General features: G+C 35.5%; 1 protein-coding gene across 1 annotated transcript in view; it reads right to left on the bottom strand.

The window, feature by feature from the left end:
- The window catches only part of POLN (DNA polymerase nu), a 331,195-nt gene that overhangs the window by 115,664 nt on the left and 191,004 nt on the right, over window positions 1–24,527 (bottom strand). The window contains exon 16 of the mRNA XM_051966741.1: window positions 982–1,039. Within this exon, the coding sequence (XP_051822701.1) occupies window positions 982–1,039 (58 nt within the window). The remainder of the gene's footprint in view (window positions 1–981; window positions 1,040–24,527) is intronic.

Genomic DNA, 24,527 nt, shown 5'->3' with positions numbered 1-24,527 from the left:
TTAAGTGGTAAGGTCCTGGATTTCATACAGGGGACATATTTTTTTGCCAAACTTGTGATTTTGTCAGTGCAGGAAGATCCCCTGCTTTGAAACTCCCTCTACTTGTGCAAATCTACTCTTCTGCAGTTTATAGTCTAGATTGTCTGGGAGTGCTGAGAGGTTAAATAACTTGCCCAGGATCACATATTCTGAGATATGTTATTATATGCTTGGGGTTACAAAAATGAATCCTTCCTGACCTTATAATAATATAAGTTCCTGACCTTAAGGAACTTATAATTTAATAGTTGAGTTTATAAACCAATGGAAATTTTACCATTATCAATACAATAGTGGAATTGCTTCAAAAGAAAAAAAAGGATAGTTTCCTTCTGTAAAAATTTTTAAAATCAATTTTCTGACTCTGTTGGTATTCAGTTTTTCATCTTTTTTTTTTATTAGTAAGTTAGTGGGAAGAAGCAGAGGAGTGGGACTGCTTGCTTTGTTTCACTGTTATTGCTTTCAGAATATGAGCTAACAAAGGGGAGGAACCATATCTGCTTAACTTTTCTTTATATAGTATTTCAAAGAGTTCCATGGTGATAAGCCACAATCTTGGATGATAGTTTAAAAAAAAATCCAAGAACAAAACAATTTATGCATTTTAACAATCCTAGTTATGCAAATAGAATAATGGTACATTAGAGTTAGAAAGGACTTTGGTTATCACTTAGTCCAACTCCCACATCTTACACATGAGAAAAAAGATACTCAGAGGAAATGATTTACTTAAGTCAAACAGCTAGTACATAGAAGAGCTTGGACTCAATTCCAGATTTTCCATCTCCAAATTCAATGCTCTTTCTACTATACAAGCCCGCCCCTAACAAAGAGTAAGAATTTTTTGAAAAAATAAAGAAGTCAATATGGAAAAGCAATAGGCAACTTCTTTAGATTTAAAAAAAAGTTACTTTCTTTTTGAGCAAAATAGAAGGGAATTACCTTGTTCAAATTGGTGTAAAGTGATCTGGATTGGGTGCTTAGAGATTCCTTGTATATTCTGTCAATAAATTATAGGAATAAAGAGTGGCATTACTTGAAAATTCAGTTCTTAATGTTCATAAATGAAGTTATTTATTCTTATTATTTTATGTGAATTGAAATTGAAATTGAAATATTTGAAACTAAAATTTTCATGCAATGATTAAGCAGATTCATATTTAATAAATGTGATTAAAAGTTGTATTTAAAATTGAAACCTAAACTTGGTAGATATACAACAAATTGAATCAGAAATTCACATGATAATCCCCCTTTTTATTTATTAACTTTAGTAATCCTTGTACTCATTAATTTTGTTACTATCAGCAGCCCAAAGCATTAAAACATTTATTTTCTGTAAAAACCTCATAACACATACTGAAAAGTAAGTTTTTCTGATTCTTTGGGAATTTCAGTGCTTCTTTAAAGAAAATAAAAATTCTCATTTGTCTTATGTAACTACCTAGCTTTTAATTATTTTAGTAGTTATTCAATTATTATAGTAATATTAACAATAATATCTCCTTTTTTCTATAGTGCATTTTATCTTACAAAAAGTTTTCCTTGTAAGGTAAATAGTGTTCTCTTATCCCTGGCTAAATTCATCCTTGGTCTTCTCTAGTTGTGCTGAAAATGACAAGTTTGTTTGCCTGTGCTGGCACTGACTTTGCCACTGTCCCCTTTCTTATTGTTCTTGTGCTGCTAGCTGACTTTTATGTAGTTCTGGAATAGAAAAAATGCCTATTATAATTTCTCAATGGATTTTCTATTAGTTATTGACTGTGGTTCAAAGTTTCAGTTTTGTTGACATAGGTATGGGGGAAATGGGCAGCTGGCCTCTCTTCAAACAGCCATTTTAGTTGAAAGTCCCTCCCTCTTTGGGATCAATATCTATGATATATATATGTGTGTGTGTGTGTGTGTGTGTGTGTGTGTGTGTGTGTGTATGTGTGTATATATATGTATATATATGCACATATATACATATATATACACACATACACACACACATATGTATATTTGTATTCTCAGAATAGTATTCTTTGCATGTAGTGGGTAGTAAATAAATATTGGTTGATGAATCAATGAATAAATATAATAGATACTCAAATATTTGATTGAGTTCTGATCATCATCAAGTAAAGAGTGAATTCAATTCAGAAGGATAACATTCTTTGAAGAACAAGAATAAAGAGTTCATACCAGGTGGTATCAAGTTCTAGATTAGACTAAAGACATAAAATAGCAATTTAATTCAATTTGATTAAACAAATATTTAAGTGCCCACTATGTTTAAGTCACTATACTAGGTGCTGAGAAAACAAGGACAAAACTGGGATCACATGTTCAAGGTGCCCACATTCTACTGAGGGAACACAGATAAAAAAGGATCCTATATTTCTGGTTGGCCTTGCAAAGTATAAAGGCAAAAGTGAGGAGAACTTTGGAATGGAGAGGGATGTGATGACACAGAAACTGAAGGTCTCAAGGTCAGATAGAGGAGGAAGAGAGAAGACAAGGTGATGAGCAAGACAGAGAGTAGGTTTCATTTCTTGTCTGGCTTATCTTTCCTATATCTTTTCTATAGAAATGATGAAGTAGCCAAAATAAGAAGCAGTCAGAGGTCCTTGCCAGATACAGGAAACGGAAAGGAAAGGCACCAAACAAAGGAGTTTCAGCCTTCATTGGAGTCTTGCATGTTCATGGCCTACCCTTTTAAAAGGAGCTGAGGCTATAACTCAGAGTTCCTGAGTCCATCAAATGGCCAGCTCCATTGGGATAGTGCAAGTCAAACAACAATTGGGAGCTCACAGTACAGGAGAAAGTACACTAGCCCTGAAGTACACAGAGGTACAGGTACACATCCCTAGGATCCAATTTTTTCCTCTGTAAAAGGGGGAGGAAGTTGTACTAGATGGCCTTTGAGATCCTTTTTCAACTCCAAAGGTCCTCAGCTGTCATACTATTTATTTAAAATCATATCTTGTAACAATAAAAACAAACAGGTTTAAGCAAAACTGAGTGATGCCTTTTCAGTAACTACAACACTGTTCATGAGTCCCTTATCTTTCCACCCCAAAATAATGAAATGTGTTTCAACATTTATTCCTTAAGACTGGTCATTGAATCCAATGAATTAAGCATTCCTCCTCATGCATCCTATCCTAACTAAATAAGACTACTTAACTTCCTTCATATATAATCTATACTTTTCTACCCTGTTTTTGGAATATTTTTTCTTACCTTTTTTCCCATTTTATTCTTATTTGGCAATCAATCAACCAATTAATTATTAAGCATCTACCATGTACCAGGTTCTGAGTAAACAAAGACAAAAATGAAACAGTCCTGGCTTAGAGTAGTTTATAATTGGACCAAGGTGAGACCAAGGGAATCAGGGCTGATGCCTTGGTATAGGATGCTGAACCAAAAAGGACCCTGTAAGTTTCTCATGAGAACCTGACTCACACACTAGATCAAAGTGACAAGCATGACCAGAGAGTAACCTTATCTATTTCTATTCTTCTGCTTACTTGGGCATCATATCTGTGAGGGGCTTCTACAGATAAGATCAGTCACTGTTCTCTGAAATTACTGACCATAGAAAATCCCCCAAGCCCATTCCCACCATTGTATACATCCCAAGCCCATTCCCATCCCTGTATGTATCCTGTTATTCCCACTGTATACATCCCAAAACCATTCCCATCATTGTATGGATCTGGTTATTGCTTTAGGCTGTGAGAAATATAATATTTTTTGTATAATGGCTGCCTGATGATCCAACTGCCTTCTTTTTGCTTCTGTATCACCTGCTTGCTTTGTTAGTTACAATTCTATATAAATGCTGTTCTTCAGTCATTCTGGATGGCATGATTTGGGTGGTAGTCCCATCAGTCAGTTAGCTTATTGAACTCTCCACATTAAAAGATTAAAAACCAATCTCTGTCTTGCCTCAGTTTCTCTGGAATTACAAGGATAGACAACATAGAATTCAGCATCAGAAGACCTGTTGGAATCCCCACTGTGTTCCTGACTATCGTTATTATCTTGGCCAAATCATTTAATCTCCCAGGGTCTCAGCTTCTTTTTCTGCAAAATGAAAGGGAGGAACTTCATCTTTAAATTCTAGGATATGATGATTTTCCATGAAATTTTCTTTAATTTCCTCTGGAAGTAACATTTTATTTTCATTTCTTGGACATAACATTTTGTTTTACATTTCTTCAATAAGTTGACTCTGTATTATTAAATTTTATAGTTATCCATGTATGTGTCTAATATCTCAATTAGAATGTAAACTCTATGAAGGCAGGCACTGAGCCCTACCTAAATGTCATTGATTTCCCAGACTCTACAGAGAGCATAATAAATATAATAATAGTTTCAAGCTACTTCCCACATTCACTACATTATCTATTCTTCATAAAAATCAAATGGAGTCTCAGAAAGAGAGTTAGATTTTAAGATCACACAATAATTGGCAGAACCATCAGGTAATATATTTCTTCTGTCTCTAAGCTTATTATTGTTTCCCACTATACTGCCCTGCTTCTCCTTCTATATCATAGAGAAGAACTTCCATCTAAATTGCAATCAAGTCAAACCATGTTCTATAGTTTGTTTTTTGTAGTCTTTCTTGGTAAAATCACTGGAGTGAATGGCCATTTCTTCTTCCAGCTCATTTTAGAAATAAGAAAGCTGAGACAAACAAAGTAAATCTTGGCTCATATAGCTAGGAAGCATCTGAGACTACCTGAACTTGGGAAGCACTCAATCCACTGTAATATGGAGTTGTCCATAATCTTTCCCTGAAGTGTCATTATTTTTGTCTTTACGGTAAATATTTCTTTTTTGTGTATATTTGGAGGTAGCATTATTTTGAAAAATAAATATTTTGGAGGGGGCTTTAATAATTACGGCAACTTACAAAATAGACTAAAATTAATATTTAAACTACTCTGATGAGAGAAGAAAAAACAAACACTTTGATGTAATAACTAGGAAAAAAGGTTTCATAATTTTTTTGGTAACACTATTTTCAAAGCCATGATGGAAAGATAATTGATAAATCCCCATCATCTCTCTGCATGCCAGCTTACTATCTCATATTATTCAAGAAGTAACTTAAATAAGATAGAAGAACGAAAAGGTCTGCACAAAATCTGTAGTCATATAGCCAGAATTATTACTAAGAGTTACTTTCCTTCTTTCTATTAAAAAAAAACCTACCAGAGGGACCAGATGGATTTACATGTGAATTCTACCAAACATTCAAAGAACAATTAGCCCCAATGCTTTATAAACTATTTGAAAAAATAGGGAATGAAGGAGTCCTACCAAATTCCTTTTATGACACAGACATGGTACTGATACCTAAACCAGGTAGGTTGAAAACAGAGAAAGAAAATTATAGACCAATCTCCCTAATGAATATTGATGCTAAAATCTTAAATAAGATATTAGCAAAAAGACTACAGAAAATCATCCCCAGGATAATACACCATGATCAAGTAGGATTTATACCAGGAATGCAGGGCTGGTTCAATATTAGGAAAACTATCAGTATAATTGGCCATATTAATAATCAAATTAACAAAAACCATATGATCATCTCAATAGATGCAGAAAAAGCATTTGATAAAATCCAACATCCAATCCTATTAAAAACTCTTGAGATTATAGGAATAAATGGACTTTTCCTTAAAATAATCAGTAGCATCTATTTAAAACCAGCAGTAAGCATCATATGTAATGGGGACAAACTGCAACCATTCCCAATAAGATCAGGAGTGAAACAAGGTTGCCCACTATCACCATTACTATTTAATATTGTATTAGAAATGCTAGCTTTGGCAATAAGAGTTGAGAAAGAGATTAAAGGAATAAGAATAGGCAATGAGGAAATCAAATTATCACTCTTTGCTGATGATATGATGATATACTTAGAGAACCCCAGAGACTCTACTAAAAAGTTATTAGAAACAATTCACACCTTCAGCAAAGTTGCAGGATACAAAATAAACCCACATAAGTCATCAGCATTCTTATATATCACTAATAAAACCCAACAGTTAGAGTTACAAAAAGAAATTCCATTTAAAGTAACTACTGATTGTATAAAATATTTAGGAATCTATCTGCCAAGGGAAAAATCAGAAACTTTATGAGCAAAACTACAAAACACTTTCCACACAAATTAAGTCTGATCTAATCAACTGGAAAAATCTTAAATGCTCTTGGATTGGGTGAGCAAATATAATAAAGATGACAATACTACCTAAATTAATCTATTTATTTAGCGCTATACCAATCAGACTCCCAAAAAACTACTTTGGTGAACTAGAAAAAATAGCAACAAAGTTCATATGGAAAAACAGGTCAAGAATTTCAAGGGAATTGATGAAAAAAATCAAATGAAGGTGGCCTAGCTGTACCAGATTTAAAATTATATTATAAAGCAGCAGTTACTAAAACCATCTGGTATTGGCTAAGAAATAGACTAGTTGATCAATGGAATAGGTTAGGTTCAAAAGACAAAACAGCCAATAACTTTAATAATCTAGTGTTTGACAAACCCAAAGACCCCAGTTTCTGGGATAAGAATGCATTATTTGACAAAAATTGCTGGGAAAATTGGAAATTAGTATGGCAGAAACTAGGCATTGACCCACACTTAATACCGTACACCAAGATAAGTTCAAAATGGGTTCATGACCTAGGCATAAAGAATGAGATTATAAATAAATTGGAAGAGCATAGGATAGTTTACCTCTCAGACTGTGGAAGAGGGAGGAATTTATGACCAAAGAAGAGCTAGAGATCACTATTGACCACAAAATAGAAAATTTTGATTATATCAAATTGAAAAGTTTTTGTACAAACAAAACAAATGCAGACAAGATTAGAAGGGAAACAATAAACTGGGAAAACATTTTTACAATCAAAGGTTCTGATAAAGGCCTCATTTCCAAAATATATAGAGAATTGACTCTAATTTATAAGAAATCAAACCATTCTCCAATTGATAAATAGCCAAAGGATATGAACAGACAATTCTCAGACAAAGAAATTGAAACTATTTATAGACATATGAAAATATGCTCCAAATCATTCTTAATCAGAGAAATGCAAATTAAGACAAATCTGAGATACCACTACACACCTGTCAGATTGGCTAGAGTGACAGGGAAAGATAATGCTGAATGTTGGAGGGGATGTGGGAAAACAGGGACACTGATACATTGTTGGTGGAATTGTGAACACATCCAGCCATTCTGGAGAGCAATTTGGAACTATGCTCAAAAAGTTGTCAAAATGTGCATACCCTCTGATCCAGGAGTGTTTCTACTGCGCTTATACCCCAAAGAGATACTAAAGAAGGGAAAGGGACCTATATGTGCCAAAATGTTTGTGGCAGCCCTGTTTGTAGCGGCTAGAAGCTGGAAAATGAATGGATGCCCATCAATTGGAGAATGGTTGAGTAAATTGTGGTATATGAACGTTATAGAATATTATTGTTCTGTAAGGAATGACCAGCAGGATGAATACAGAGAGGACTGGCGAGACTTACATGAACTGATGCTGAGTGAAATGAGCAGAACCAGGACATCATTATATACCTCAACAGCGATACTGTTTGAGGATGTATTCTGATGGAAGTGGATCTCTTCGATAAAGAGAGCTAATTCAGTTTCAATTGATCAAGGATGGACAAAAGCAGCTATACCCAAAGAAAGAACACTGGGAAATGAATATAAACTGCATTTTTGTTTTTCTTCCCAGGTTATTTATACCTTCTGAATTCAATTCTCCTTGTGCAACAAGAGAACTGTTCGGTTCTGCACACATATATTGTATCTAGGATATACTGTAACCTATTCAACATGTAAAGGACTGCTTGCCATCTCGGGGAGGGGGTGGAAGAAGGGAGGGGAAAAATCGGAACAGAAGTGAATGCAAGGGATAATGCTGTAAAAAATTACCCTGGCATAGGTTTCTATCAATAAAAAGTTATTTAAATAAAATTTAAAAAACCTACCAGAATGTAGGCTTAATGAAAAACATTGACTCTGGTGGATAATAATAATAGTTAACATTTTTCTGGTATGTTTCAGTTTACAAAATACTTTCCTCACAATAATCTTTGGCAAAGAGGGTAGTGAAACTGTTTCCATACTCACTTTATAGATGGGGAAACTGAAGCTCAAAAAAAGGGTTACACAGATCATATAGCCAGAAGATATAAGAACTTGAATTTGCTAAGTCTTTTGACTTGAAGCTCACAAAACTACCTTGCATTTCATACTATGAATTCTAGCTAAGACCAGTAATTAAAATTCTATACGTTTTATTAAAGAAAGAAAAAATACTGTCTCTTCTCCCCTCCGTTTCTCCCTTCCCCCTTGCTAAACTTAGACAGAAATAACATTTGTAGAAATTGTGTCTATGTATACAATTGTAATAGGCTCCCCAACACTTTACAATTTGGACTGCAATAAAAGTGCAACCATGCTTTGTGGCTGCTAATCAGTCAATCCCCTTCTCATTACACCTATGTTAACTGAGTATTGGAGAAAAAGAAAATTATGGATATTCTATTTTTTCATAACATGATTTCTCCTTAGGCTTCAGCTATGGATGGCAGGAAGAAGGATAATCTTTCTCCAATAGGTCTCCAACAGGAACACCTCATTCTATATAGACTTAAATTTGATTTTACTCTTAAGAAAATCCCTAAAGGTAATGCTGCCAAAGAAATCTCCCTTCTCTGGCTAGACAACACATTCTTTGAATTATACTACCTACACACACACACACACACACACACACACACACACACACACACACACCTGGGAGAATAGAGTCCCAGAACTTTATTCATAAACTCCCTTTAATCACACAGGCAAACACATGCAGCTTCCACAATCTCCAGAATGCTCCACTCCTGCTCTCTCTCTTACTGGGAGAACAGTCTCAGATCTTTTATCTCTGACATGTTCAGAAATCTATGGTGGAATAGATATATGTTACTTCTGTATGCTTCTGCCCTAAGGCAGCCACTAATGGCCAAAGATAGGAGACCTCTCTCCACCCCCTCTTCCACTCTGGGAAGTGTAAAAGTCAGAAATAGCTCAGCAGTTCTGTCAGCTCAGTTGTAAAGATCAGCACAAAGTCATTTCACAAGAATTAGCACTTCCAAAACTACTTGGTTGACCAAATCATCTTAAAGGCAGCTGCAATTACTGAAGCCCAATCCCTTACAAGAGCCAAGGGCTGGGGCAGAAGTTGCTTTTGTCCTAATAACAAAGTGCCACTGAACATGTCTACACCCTACTGGAAGAGTCAGAGATAATTCAAAGTCCAAACAAAGCCTTACCAACCTGTAGGCCCATACAGTTGACACACCCTTGCATGTCAAATATAAATATACATATATCCTCACTAAAAAATTATAATCATTTTGAGGGCAAAGATTGTGCCATTTTTGTCTCTGTGATCCCAATGTCTCCACTAAAGTCCTAACAAAGTCCTGTTGTGGCAAGGGGCATGACATGGGATTGCTGAAGCAGCTGGTGGTGAAATGTAAGTCTCAGCAGGTCCTACCAAGATGGAATGCTCCCAGTGTGGAGCCTGCAGCAGCCCGTGCCACTGATACAAAGGCCAGTATGGCTAAGTTGAAAGGTGCTCCTTTCTAGTAGACTTCAGAGGGATGAAATAAATATTCAGCCAAAGTAACTCTTAATGAACATTTACTATGTATGTGTGTGTGAGAGGCACAAGTTGTTACAGGAGAAGAAATGAACATACCTACAACATCCCAGATCCTATCACTGTTGTGTAACAGCATTGCACAGAATAAGTGCCCGATATGTTGAGAATCATCATGGACAAAGTGGCCATTCCATTACCTAGGTAATGGAACTGCCCCTGGGTTTGGAATCCAAGAACCAGAATTCACAATCTGACCTCACCCCTCTATCTGTGTGATCTTGGGCAAGTCACCTAAACTTCAGGAGCCTTGTCACCTGGAGTTTTACAAAACAAGTAGGTGGAAATTGCTGACCTCTCTGCATCCTTCTAGCTCTAATTCCTATGATTCTATAAATGAATTAGTGAGCATGTAATTGGCTTAAGTGAATGAGTTGAACATTCTAACATTCTTATAAACCTAGTCATCCATCAAAAGGGCCCTGCTTAGCCCTCCTGGTGGTACAGGTTTGCATCGTGCTTGTATCCTTTTCTCACTGAGGTGAATGCTAGTGTAAGTGATGCCCGTTAGCAGCTTGCAAATTGCCTTTGGCATTGGAATCTAAATGATATTTACTAATTTTACAATGTACTATTAGTACAAAGTAATGTTTCTAATTTTAAGAAATTTGAGCTTGTTGAGATGATTAAAGTGGTTCTACTTTTTTTACCCATTAGAAAATTTGATCAGAAGTAAATCACGTTAGATTATGAAAATAATTGTAAAGTATCTTGTAAATGGAAAATGACATTAAAGTTTCATGATAAAGAAACAAATCAATGCACATTTTCTAAAATTATTTTGTACAAATTACATGACATTTTGTCAGCTTAAAAAATAAGTCACTCCTCTTTAAATAATTTAGGTTATTCTTGTGGTGTGTTGCTAGTTTCTTCTCTTCTCTGGGACTTTGCTTCCTTGTCTGTAAAATAAAAGAACTGGCTTATCAGTAGTTCATAACTTGGGAGTCTATAGAGCCCTTAGGGGCTACAAATAGATTTCAGAAGGTCAGTGAACTTTAAAAAATATTTTGATAACTATTTCAATATAATTGGTTTATTTCACAATTCTATATATTTTATTTTGGGCATCTAAAAGCATCATTCTGGAAAGGGGTTCATATTCTTTACTGCTCAATGGATTCAGGATGCAAACAGGATAAACTTCCTTCTTATATGTTTTTAAAGATCTTGTGCAACTCTGAAGTCTCATGATTATATGTTTATCGAATGAAAATGGGAGGATGATTCTAAAAATTATTGGCTAAAGTGATTAATCAATCACATGTGAAATAAAATGATTTGGAATTAAAATAAAATACTTAATAGGTCAGGAAGTACCTATTAAATAATAAACAACTATACACTGGATTTTGCAGTATTATCATGGGACAATAAAGTCTGAGTACAATATATGTAAAGAAAATGCATCAAGATTTCTCCTGATCAAATTATGTAATTTCTTAACCAATCAATCAGCTAATCTTTGTTAAAAACTTACAATGTGCCAGGCACTGTGCAAAATAAATGGCCTGATAGCATAATAGAGAGTGAACCATTTTTAGTTACTGATCAGATTTCAGAAGTTATTATTCTCAATCATCCTGATGAGGTTATAGAAGGTTGACCATTATTGACCAGAGAGGGGAGATTTCCTTATGTATCCTGCTTCTTTTTCTTGCACAGCACCTTACTTGGAACACAAAACTGGGTAAGAGTTCTTACCTCAGTGGTTCAGAAGCTGGAGTCAGCAGAAACTCCAGCAAGGCAGCAACTGGAGGGGAAACTAGAAACTAGTGGCAACAGAAAAAGTCGCCAGGAGGGATGCCGAGAGGCTGCCATCTGTTGGTAATGGCTCTATCCCTGTACCTTCCTTTGATGTGTACCCTGGCCACTTGTTCAGTTATTTTGCTTGCGTCTGATTCTTCATGACTTATTTTGAGTTTTCTTGGCAAAGATACTGGAGCAGTTTACCATTTCCTTCCTTGAAACTGAGACAAACAGGGCTAAGTGCCTAGGATTGTGAAGCTAGCAAGGACTGAGACTGCATTTGAACTAAGGTCTTCCTGACTGCAGGAGCGCCTCTCCATCCATGGGGCAGAGTTCCCAGAGTGCAGCCCATTGTAGTGTAGGGTAGTGTAACCACAATGTGTTTACTCTCCCTGGTGTTGCTGTGACACTTATGGCTCCTTTCCTTTCTTCTATTTTTTTAAGTATGGCATTTCAGTAAATTTCTTTGATCTTTGATTTGAGTTAAATATACTTTGGCTGATAATTAGGAGTAAACATGCTGGTGGAAGTTGTGAGCTATAGTTGGGGAGTGCAGGAGGATTCTGGGAAGATGGCGGAGTGGGTGGGTAAATTTCAAGCTCTCAGATTTCCCTTATAAATAGAACAAAATTATGCCTCAGGGACAACACAGAACAGGCAGAAGAGTGTCCTCCTGGTACAACTCAAAGATCTGAATAAAGATCCCAGGCCTGGATTGACCTATGTGAAGTGCAAACACCTCTGGGCTAGTTCTGCAGAAACACCAAGTCGGGAGCCTTGGGGTGGGCTAGGTGTGGCTGAAGCCTCAACAGGAACCACAGAGACTTTTACTTTCCCTGGGCCCAATCAGGGGTCTGAGTCCGGGAAGACTGAGGGAATCTAGGCTGATTAAGGACACCAGGCTCAACTGTGCTGCAGAGAAGTGGCCCTGAGTCAGAAGGAACCAGCACCCAAACACAGAAGCTCTGCAGACCCTTGCAGGAGAGTGGAGATCTAGGTTAGAGGGGAGAGTTGAAGTGAAGCTAGAGGCACCATAACTAGAGATGCTTACACTAATACTTCTCATTTAAAAAGAAAAACATGAATTGGCAAAGAAAGAAATCAATCATAGAAACTTTCTATGAAAATATGCAAGACCACAGTTCATCTTCAGAGAAGGCCAGTGAAGTAAAAAAAGCCTCTTCTACCTGAAATAGTAATGTTAAATGGCTCCCTGCCCAGAGAGAATTTATAGAACTAAAAAAAAAAAAAAGAATTTAAAAATCAAATGAGACACATTAAGAAAAAACAAAAAATAAAAATCATCCAAGAAAAACAAGAAGAATATGAAAAAAAAATCCAACTAGAAAAGGACATAGAGTCTTAAATACAAAAATAACTCTTTGAAAATTAGAATTGGGCAAGGAGAAGCCAGAGAAGCTAGAGAAGATTAAGAAATAACAAAACAGAATATAAAGAATGAAGAAAATAAAACAGAATATGAAACATCTTATAAGGAAAAACAACAGATTTGGAGAACAAATCAAGAAGAGAACTCTCCAAAATCTATAAAGAAATAAGGGGGAGGTATGGACAAAGGAGGAAGCAAAGAGTGGAGGAAGAAGACAAAGGAGGGATTCATGGATGGAAGAGGTTAACTAATAGCAAGGCAAGTTAAGGAGCAGTATCAAAGCAGACGATTTAGCAAGATGGGAAAGAAGAGATATACACAAATACTGAAAAAGGATCAGGAGAAGAATTTACTAGAAAAAAATTACTGCTGGTAATCATTGATCTTCAATAAAGTAAAACTTAAAAGATTCAATCAAAAGAGAAAATATATTATATGTCAGCCATACCAATATTGTTTTAGATGCATATGTATATATATATATATATATGTATATATATATATATTTGAGTATATATATTTATGTATGCATGTTGCTCTATGTATTGTGTATATAGACATATGTATGTGGGTAGATTTATGGGGTGGTTGTGAATATATATGTACATATATGTGGGGGGCAGGTTGTGTATGTGTATGTATATGTGTGTGTGTGTGTGTGTGTGTGTGGGTATATATATATATATATATATATATATATATATATATATATATATATACAGTATATATAAATATATCTGATTAACTATAGCCTGCTTAAGAGAGGTAGAAGGTATGAAAGGAGAAAAAAAAGAATAAAGTAAAAGTAGTACACAGCAGAAAACAAAAGAAAAACCTACAAAGAAGCAAAGAAAAGATAAGACACTCATGAATATAATTTCTTCTAATATTATATATCCTTTGTTGAACTGGTAATCGATTGTTATGTATTTTGAATCCTTCCTGATGTTCTGCTGGGCACATGATAATGTTCCATTTTGCTTTGTTCTATTTTCCTGTTCTGTTTTCTTTTTTTTTCTATTAAAAATAAATATGAAAACAAAAAAAGGAGTATAGGTTCATTAAATACCTTGAACTTAATTAGGGTAACCATTGTCCAAGGGACCCATCTTCTTAGTTGGAATGCCCTTAGACTGGTATAGTCTAAACTTATGTAGGTCTAGATATTAAACTGGGTATGTATCTATCCCTTTATTAAACTATGAAGCTTCAATAACTTTAATCTAAAACTTTACAAAAGAACATCATGTTGCCCTGTTGTAATGAGTAGCAGTAAGATGAAGGAAAGAAATTAAAAATAATATAAATCAACAAACTAAATAATACTGGACAGGGAACAAATAATCATGAAATATGATAAAAATTTCAGAGATATAAAAAAGCAAAGTGCTATAAAAATTGGAAAAATTCAGCTCAAATATTGACAATTTCTAGGTAATTTTTCATCTAATAGTAACTAGTGCATAAAAATGGCATAAGAGACTTCATCAAGGCTATATGTGATCAAAGAAGGAGGTGGACTTATCTATAATAAGAATAGAGATAATAAATGGATGGGCTAAATGCTGTAGGTATAACATATTAAAAGATCTTTTAAATAAATAAATAAAAGAATTTTAAAAAAATCTCTAGAAAATTTACTGAAAGAACAAACATTTGCTTAGACAATCTGGCAAAAAATGATTGTAAAAACAGAAACAGTTAATAATGCAGAGATCATGCAGAGAAAAGCATGCAAAAATACCATTGGAGATACTGTGAATTGATTCAAATGTTTTGAAAAACAATTTGGAATTATATAAGAAAAGTGGTTAAATTATTCATCCTCTTTGACCCAGCAATCCCACGCCTGAGTACATTCCCCACAAGGAGATCCAAAGTAGAATTATTGTAGTATTCTGACTCAGGCTGGTCTCTTGGCAATTTAGGTTCAAAATTAGAATGATAAGAGATAGTCATAATCCATCTAAAAGTTAACAAAAGGAGGTTTACTTAGCCAGAGCAGGGAAGAAATATTCGCTTAAGATAAAGCATGGGTTCAGTTGAGCACAATTTTTCAAGGGCATTTTTGCTGATGGCCTATGGTCTGAAGCCTCATAGTTTAAGAAGAAACAGAGGATGAAGGTAGGTTTAAAATGGGAAGAATAAGTTATAAAGGGTGAATGCCAAATAGAGAATTTTATATTTGTTCTTGGAAGTGACGGGGAGTCATTGGAGTTTACTGAGTGGGGTGGTGACATGGTCACACCTGCACTTTAGGAATATTTTGACATCTGATTAGAAGATGGACTAGAGAAACTTGTGGCAGATACTCAGCAGGTTATTGTAATAATTCAGGTGTGAAGTGACAAGGGACTGCACCAGAGTGGTGGTGCATCAGAGGAGAGAAGGGGGGAACTTACAAGAGATGTTTCAAAGGCAAAATCAATAGGTCTTGGCAACAGATTGGATGTGGGGGAAGAGAGAGGAGGCAGAGTCGAGGATGACACTTAGGAGAATCTGAGATAATGATATTATTATTAGCATAAATAAGGAATTCAAAATGTCTATTGTACACACAGCTTCAGATGTCTGAAAACTAGAAATGCAAGCTTGGAAATCCGTAGAGATGTCAAAACAGGATAGGTAGATTTGAGAATTGTCAGTGTAGAGATGATAATTAAATCTATGAAAGCTGAGGAGATCAATTATAGAGAGGAAGGAGAAAAGAGTACCCTAAATGGACTCTTATAGGACAACCTATGGGTATTGATTTGGATGACGATGCAGTAAATGAAATCAAAGAGTGATCAGGTAGGTAGCTAAGAATCAGGAGAGAGCAGAGAGCATCAAGGAGAAAAGAGTGCTTGTCAGTGTCAAAGGTTTCATTCAGAGAGGTCAGTGAGGATTGGATTTGGCAGTTAAGAGAGCATAACTAACTTTGGAGAGAGTAGTTGGGGTGGAATGATGAGATCCAAAGCTGGATTTTAAGGGATTAACAGAGGAAAAAAGTGTAGGTATTGCATGTGGCCTTTTCAAGGAGTTTAGCCAGAAAAAAAAAAAAAACCAAGAGATATGGGATGATAAAGAGGGATGGATAGATCAAGGAAGGATTTTTTTGAGGATAGGAAAAACATGGGCATGTTTGTAGATAGTAGGGAAGAAGCAAATAAGGAAAGACTGAAAAGAAGTGAGAGAATAGGGAGCAGAATAGATAAATCTGTTGGACAAAATGAAATGGAATGGGATCATTTGTGCATGTAAAAGACTTGGATTTGTTGAGAAAAAGGGACATTATTTCATGAGAGACAGGGGTGGAGGTAGAGATAGTGGTAGAAGGCATCTGGAGTTTGGAGGAAGAAAAAGGACCTCTCAGAAAATGATCTAAATTTTTTTTCAGTAAAATATGAAGCAAAGCTCTCAACTAAAAGAGTGGGGGAGTCACAGAAGGTTTAAGGTGAAATGAAAATGTCTGGAAGAATTGCTGTGGTGAGTTAGGTTATGAATTATTTAAGGAGGTATAAAAGCATTGCCTTGCAGCAGTGAGTTCTCACTTGAGATTATTTAAGCTAAATTTGTAGTGGACCCAGTCAGTAAGATTTGGGGGTTTTCTCCATCTTTGTTCAGTAGCACTAGTGCGGCAGCAAAGGTAGCAGATGTCGGAGTGAACTAAGGCAAGTCATTAGGACAAGCAGGGCAAGACTGAAGAAAAGATAAGAAGGCAAAGAATTCAAGAGAAGAGGATAATGTAGAATTGAATTGACTCAGCAAGGGGTCAAGATAGTGGAAGGAGGAAAATATAGTAAGTACAAGGGTGATAGTCTGGAAGAGATCTCAGGAGTTGAGGATTGGAGGTCCTGATATAGATGAAGAACAGAGTAGCTTGTGCAGAAGGATGTATAGAATGATAATAGATTGTGATTAGAGCTCATGAACTTAGAAATGCTACATTTATGTATGACAGAAAGATCATGAGTACTTTTGTATGTCTTTGTGTATGGCTTTGTGTGATGCTAACTTGGCAGATAGATGAGGCAATGGAGACCTATTTTCCTAAATTCAAATCCAGCCTCAGACAATCACTGGCTATTTGACCCTGGACAAGTCACTTACCTCTGCCTCAGTTTCCCATCTAGAAATGAGCTGAAGAAGGGAATGACAAGCCACTCTATTGTCTTTACTAAATGGAGTTACAAAGAGTCAGACAAAGAGGTGCTAAGTGCAGGAGATATAGAGAAAGATAAAAAATAACCCCTATTCTCAAAGAACTTACAATTTAATGGAAGAGATATTATGCCATGTACAAACAAGAAATATACAGGGTAAGTTGGAGAGAATCAACAGAGGGAGGGCAATAGCCTTAAGGGGAATCCAGAAAGACTTCTTGTGGAAGGTGCTTTAACTAAAATTTAAAAAGGAAACAAAAAAAGTGTCAAGGTAGAGATGACTGAGGCAGTTCCAATAATAGAGGAAATTAGGTGAAAATGGCCAGGACTGGGAAATGAAGTGGCTTGTTTGAATAGCACAAGGAAATCAATGTCACCCCCACCAATTTCTAAGACAATCTTACCACCTATTGGAAGATGGTGACTGTGAGTTGGTGACAAATGTCACCACACTTAACTAAGCTAGTTTTCTAATGACAAAAGATTTAGTTCATCATTAAGTTAGCATTTGAAGCTTTTCCAACTTGTTAGGATCCAAGAGATTACACTCTATTGACAAAAACTTCAAGAATTTAGAAGTCCTATCACACCATGAGATATAAGAGATGGACACTGGTAGAGATTTAGCAAGTAACACATCACAAACTTCTATGTTGGTAAAATAATTCTTAGAAAACTCTTTTTAGAAATGAAGAAAATGGACTAGGTTTTGTTTTTAATATTCCTGGTCTCACTTATACCACAGAGTTCATTCTTTCATCACTGAAGAATGGTTAGGCATAAAGTGTCATGTGGTATATTGATGTGGGAGCTAGAACACAATGATAATTTGTATACATTTACAATGCATTTTCATATGAATCACATAAAATATGTTTTTAAATTTTAAATATTTTAAAAGTTGGAGAACTAATCTGGAAAAGTTCAGTATTAACACACTTTTTATTTTTGGCTGAAGAAAAAGCAAGGTACAATAGTGTTTGATTAAATAATTTTGCCATTAGTTAAAATGTCAAGCAAAGAATAATATTAGTCATGGGTAAAGAAAATTAACCTAATTAATTATAATATCCTGTTGCTTTTCAATAGAAGGGGGTATATGTAGAGATAAAAGAAAAGTCAGGCAGCCAGATAGCCAGCATTTCATAGTGTTATCATTAAATTTTGCCTGGAGTACAAGCATGTTGGTTTCCTTGCAATCCAATTCTTCATTGTTTCAATCTTGTTATAAAGTGAAAGCATGTTAAAGCTAAAATGGGATTTTATTTAAATTTTTTTTAGCATTTTATTCTTCCCTGGTTACATGTAAAAACAAGTTTTAACATGTTTTTTTTTAAACACTTTGAGTTCCACTATGTTCAAAAAGTTATCAAACTGTGCATATCCTTTGACCCAGTAGTGTTTCTACTGGGCTTATATCCCAAAGAGATCTTAAAGGAGGGAAAGGGACCCGCATGTTTAAAAATGTTTGTGGCAGCCCTTTTTGTAGGGGCTAGAAACTGGAAACTAAATGCCAGATGCCCACCAATTTGAGAATGGCTGAATAAGTTATGGCATATGAATGTTATGGAATATTATTATTCTGTAAGAAACGACAAGCAGGATGATTTCAGAGAGGCCTGGAAAGACTTACATGAACTGATGCTGAGTGAAGTGAGCAGAACCAGGGATCCTTATACACAGCAACAACAAAATTATACAATGATCAATTCTGACGGACGTGGCTCTCTTCAACAATGAGATGATTCAGACCATTTCCAATTGTTCAGTGATGAAGAAAGTCATCTACACCCAGAGAGAGAGGACTGTGGTAACTGAGTGTGGATTACAACCTAGCATTTTCACTCTTTTTGTTGTTGTTTGCTTTGCATTTTGTTTTCTTTCTTAGTTTTTTTCTTGATCCAATTTTTCTTGTGCAGCAAGATAGCTGTATAAATATGTATACATATATTGGATTTAACATATATTTTAACATATTTAACATGTATTGGATTACCTGCCATCTAGGGGAGGGGGTGGGAGGAAGGAGGGGAAAATTTGGGACAGAAGATTTTGCAAGGGTCAATGTTGAAAAATTACCCACGCATGTTTTATAAAGAAAAAACTTTAATAAAATTTTAAAAACTTGGAGTTCCAGATTCTTTCCCTTCCTTTTTCTTCACTAACTACTCCCCCCCACATTGAGAATGCAAGCAATTCAATATAGGTTATACATGTGTAGTCTTGTAAAATATTTTTATAATAGTTGTGTTGTGAAAGAAAACAGACCAAAAAAAAAGGAAAGAAAGGAAACAGAAAAAAATCCTCAAGAAGAAGAAAGTAAGAAAGCATGCTTCACTTTTCATTCAGACATCATCAGTTCTTGCTCTGGGTATGAGTAGCATTTTTCACTGTACCGCCTTTAGAATTGTCTTGGATTATTGTATTGCTAGGAATATTTATGTTATTCACAGCTAATCATCTTATAATAATTACTTGGTACACAGTACATATCATTTTGTATCAGTTCATTCAAGTTTTTCTACATCTTTTGAGAGAATTCTATTTATCATTTTTATGGCACAATAATATTCTACCATAATCATATACTACAATTTAATCAGCCATTCCTCCATTGATGGACACCTCCTAAATTTCCAATTCTTTGCCTCAAAAAAGAGCTATTATAAGTATTTTTTGGCACATATACATACTTTAAAAAAATCTCTTTCTGAATAGAGACCTAGTAGTGGTATTGCTAGGTAAAAGAATATACATAGGGTGATTTTATCACCCTATGCACATAATTCCAAATTGTTCTGCAGAATTGGTAAATCAGTTCATGACTCCACCAACAGTACCTAAATGTCTCATTTTCCCCATTCTTTCTGCAATATTTGTAATTTCCCTTTAGTACTTTAGAATTGTTTTAATTTTTAATTAGAACAGTTTTTCATATGGCAATTATAATTATCTGAAAATTGTTCATATATTTTGATCATTTATGAATTGGGGAATGAATCTTATTTTTATAAATTTAATTCAATTCTCTCCCTGAGAATGGCTTCAAAAATTTTTATAATTCTTGCTAATTATATTTCCTTTCCATTTATTCTATTCTCTATCTCCTTTCACCCTGTTCCTCCTCAAAAATGTTTTGTTTCTTACTACCCCCTTCCTAATCTGGCCTCTCTTCTATTACACAACCCCTTATCTTCTTCCCCTCCTACTATCCTGTAGGTAAGATAGCTATCTATATCCAATTGAATGTGTATGTTATTCCCAATTTGAGCCAATTCTGATAAGTATAATATTTCTGCCTTTATTCTGCCATCTTGGCTTTGCCTCTTAAAAGGAACTTTAGAAATCACTAAGTCCCAACTTGTTATTTTACAGATGAGGAAAATGATAGCCCAGAGAAGTGAAATGACTTGTTTAAAAATCACATAGCTAGTAAGTGGCACAGCCAAAACATCAACCCAGGTCTTCTGAGACTTGATTCCAATACTAGTGTCCTTTCCATCATACCATCATTTCCTCACATCTTGCTAATATGTATTTTTGATTATATCAGAGCCCTTATCAAAAGGCTTGAAACCTCTCCACCAATCACCAAGTAAACTTTAATGGTTCTCTATTACCTCTAGGATCAGAATAAAAATTCTCTTTTTGGATTTCAAAGCTCTTTATAACCTGGCTCTCTTCAACCTTTCAGATCATCTTACATGTTAACATCCCCACATACTCTATGATACAGTGGCTTTGGCCTCCATCTCCAAACTCTGGGCATTTTATAGGCTATCACCCATGCCTAGGATGCTCTCTATCCTCATCCCAGTGCTTAGCAAAATGGCTGGCACATAATAGGTGTTTAATAAATATGTATTGATTAATTATCAATTAATTGCTCTTTCCCTTCTAGATTCCTTGTCTTCCTTCAAATAACCTTCAAGAAGCCTTTGCTACTGCCTTAATATTAATATCTTCCCTTTGCTGTGTAAGTCAAATTTAGCCTATCTCTTTTTGTCTGGTTACTTTCATGCTATCTCTCCTATTAGACTGGGAACTCCTTGAGAATAGGGATTGTCTCTTTCCTTTATATCTCTAGCAAAATTAGCACAGTGCTAGAACATAGTCACCACTTAAATTCTTATTGGCCAATGAATGAATTCAAATCTCCTCAGCCTAGCATTTTAAGCTCTCCAACAATCTATCTCTAACTTGTCTTTCAAGCCTTTTTTCACACTATACATTTAGTTTCAGTTAAATTGAATTATGCATTATCCTCTGAACACATTCTTTTTATCCCACCTGAGTGACTTTGCTCTCTTTCCTATACCTGGAATGCCTTCTTCCTTTTTTTCTTACTATTGACATTCTATTCATCCTCCTGCTCAAATGAAACTCCTTTCTAATCCTCTCAATGAGAAATGATTTCTCCCCGGCCTGTGTAGAGGGCCAGGAGGTAAGAACTCATTCCAGGTTTTGAATTTTACAGTAGCTTGGCTCATCAACTTCCCTTTTCTTTAATGGAGACATACTTATTAATATATTGATAAGAAATCTGGTGACTGAAGCAAAATGCAAACTCAATTATATAATGGATAAAATGAACTTTGAACTTAGGACAGGAAAAGCAGCCCACAATGGAGACTAAAGGCATTTGGGAGAAAGGTACTTGGGGACATTGGTATGATAATTTTACTCTGATGTGTATCTCAACTATTTGCATCTATGTCGAAATAGCCAAGATCCAGGCTTAATCATTTGCACCTTAGTAGATTGTGCTTATTAGAAAGGATATAGGAATATCAAAGAGTATATTTTGTATCAAGTCTATTAAGTATTGGAGGTATATATATATTTGTCTCTTTGATCAATAAAAATTGAAGAGTTCATATCTAATTCTCTCTGCCTGGATCCTGACTGACACCCTTTTTTCACTACTGGAGTTGGACTTCAATAGTGGCATCGGAAACAGAGACAGAACTTTATGAGTGAACAGAACTTCACCAAAACACTTTAGAGACCTAAAGAAAGAGAAAAGGATATTCCTTTGGAAATACAATTAGTCTTTCCAGCCCCTGATTTAAATAATCTGATTCAAATTATAAACTCACAAGCCAGTTTTCAATTAGTAAAGGAAAACAACTTAAAACTCCATTGAAACAACCTGTCTTTTAAAACGCTAAATGCTGATTGCAAAAAGATATTAACTAGGGGAGAATACATAACACTTCTTTGACTGCTTGGCAGTTCAGCTCGAGAAAAGATCTCAGTGTCTGCTACCTTATTTTTTCAGGTGATCTTCAGAATCTTCCTAAGACAATTCAAATGGAATGGCACTCATATATTGTTCAGGGTTTCATAGGTTAGCACAACAGTTCTATAGACCTTCAGTTTGGTAGACAGTCTAATAATACCTCTTCTCTCCCACATTTTCCTTCAGAGCCTCCCAAAGACTGAGCTAGCTCTGGTGATGAGTGCATTATTTATGAGTACATCTCAAGAAGGTATATTGCCAAGGAAACTGAACTTATCCATACCATTCAAAATTTCTCCATTTGCTATAACCAATAGTTCCATGTATGGATATTGTGGTGCTGCCTAGTAGAGAATCTCTCTTATAGCTAATTGTTAAATTAAGATGAATCAACAGTGAATTGATCCATACTATGCTGCATCTCAGCTTCAGAGGCTGAATTGAGTGCACAATCATCTGTGAACAAAAGTTGTGTACCAACTTTCAACTTTAGTCATGACTTATAGCCTTTCCAAGTTAAATAATTTATTGTCAATTAATGACATCGATTACATTTTTGTCCTTGTTGAAAGCATCTGACATTGTTCCTGAAAACATCATGCTAAAAAACCAGGGGAGTGAGTATACAGTCCTGCTTCATTCCATTGGTAACTGGGAAAGCTTGAGAGCACATCCACTCTTTAGAATCCAGGCAAGTATGCCTTCATGAAACTGAAGTACAATACGGCTGAAATTCTCTGGGCAACAAACTTTTGCCATGATCTTCTTGATGACTGACAGTATCAAAGGCAACAAATGTCATGCACAGCCCTCTGTTCTGCTCTTGGCATTTCTCCTGGAGTTCTCAGGAAGCAAACATCATAGCAACTGTTCCTTGGACCTTTCTGAAACCTGACTCTTGGGGAGATTACCATCTTCCAGGTGAAGGATCAACCTATTAAGAAGGACTCTGGCAAGTATCTTCCCAACAGAAACTGAAAGTGATCCCATAGGATCAGTGGCTTCTTTGGACTCTGAGCAGCCTTTTTTAAGGACCACATTGCTCACCTCCTGGCATAAGGAAGAGGAACAAAAAAGATGCTCTAAAAATTGTCTCTTTCACTTAATCCTGGCCTGTTTATGATCCTATCTGCATTTGAAACAACAAAATATGTAAAAAAAATTTGCAATGATAATTCTACATACCATTGGTACATGGAATGTTCACTCACTTATGAAATCTAGGAAACCTTAAAGATAACAGGACAAAATGTAAAAATGAACAATAGAGGTATCCTTGAACTCCTGGTGGATAACCTCCTCTTGCTACATAAGATGGAAGATTTCGATCAACTTTTGTATGAGCAGTAGATCTCCTCCTCTGTAAATCTTGCATGGAATGAAATCAATATTAGGCACTTTGCCACACAAGAGGAACCAAATGGCATTAAAAATCTCTTCTTTAATTGCAAGTTTAGCTATAGAAGGATTAACTTCAACCTGAGTTATACAATTAGTTAATGGCTTCAGCACTGGTTGAAGATGGTCTGTTGAGAACAATATGGAAGTGGCCAAAATCATGTCCTTATTGCTAGTCAATGGAGCTCCATCAGTTCTGAATAGTTGAGTTGTATCATAAGTCTTTGGACCATAAATAGGCTTCGGGACATAAACAATGACTTTGGATTGTTATTATCGATGGAAAACTGAATTTCATCTGCCTTCTTATTGGGTCAAAAATCCAACATCTCTCTAAGCTTTGATTGTACTTTACTTGTGATAAGAGTTAAATGCTGCCTTCTGAGAGATATCTTGCTGGAAAAACCTGTGGAATCCTCATTTTTCATTTAGCAGCTTTTATACTTCCCCATCATAGTCTATTAAATGCCAATATTTGCTGTAAGGGTGTATTACAGTTTTATTGCATCTAGGTAAATGGAAGACAGTATTGATGATGAGAAGGTCATGAAATGCACAGGTCTTCTCGTGAAGAAACAAGGTTCAGATAAACCTAAGTTCAGTTTTAGGAGCAGATTTTGGACACAGATCTTTAGATTTTAAGTCTTTCCATGACTCTTTTCTTTACACTAGCTTTCTTCCACTAGTTAGATTTCCTGTGTGCTCTCTCCCCTCCCTTTACTACAGGAGTGCTAAGCTCCTGCTGCTGCTATTTGGGAAGAAAGCTATGGCTCCCTGCCATGTATAAAAAGTTTGTGCCTACTTTGGTATT

The sequence above is a fragment of the Antechinus flavipes genome, chromosome 6, assembly GCF_016432865.1.
Source record: "Antechinus flavipes isolate AdamAnt ecotype Samford, QLD, Australia chromosome 6, AdamAnt_v2, whole genome shotgun sequence".
NCBI lineage: Eukaryota > Metazoa > Chordata > Mammalia > Dasyuromorphia > Dasyuridae > Antechinus > Antechinus flavipes.
This window is presented reverse-complemented; position numbering and strand designations above follow the sequence as displayed.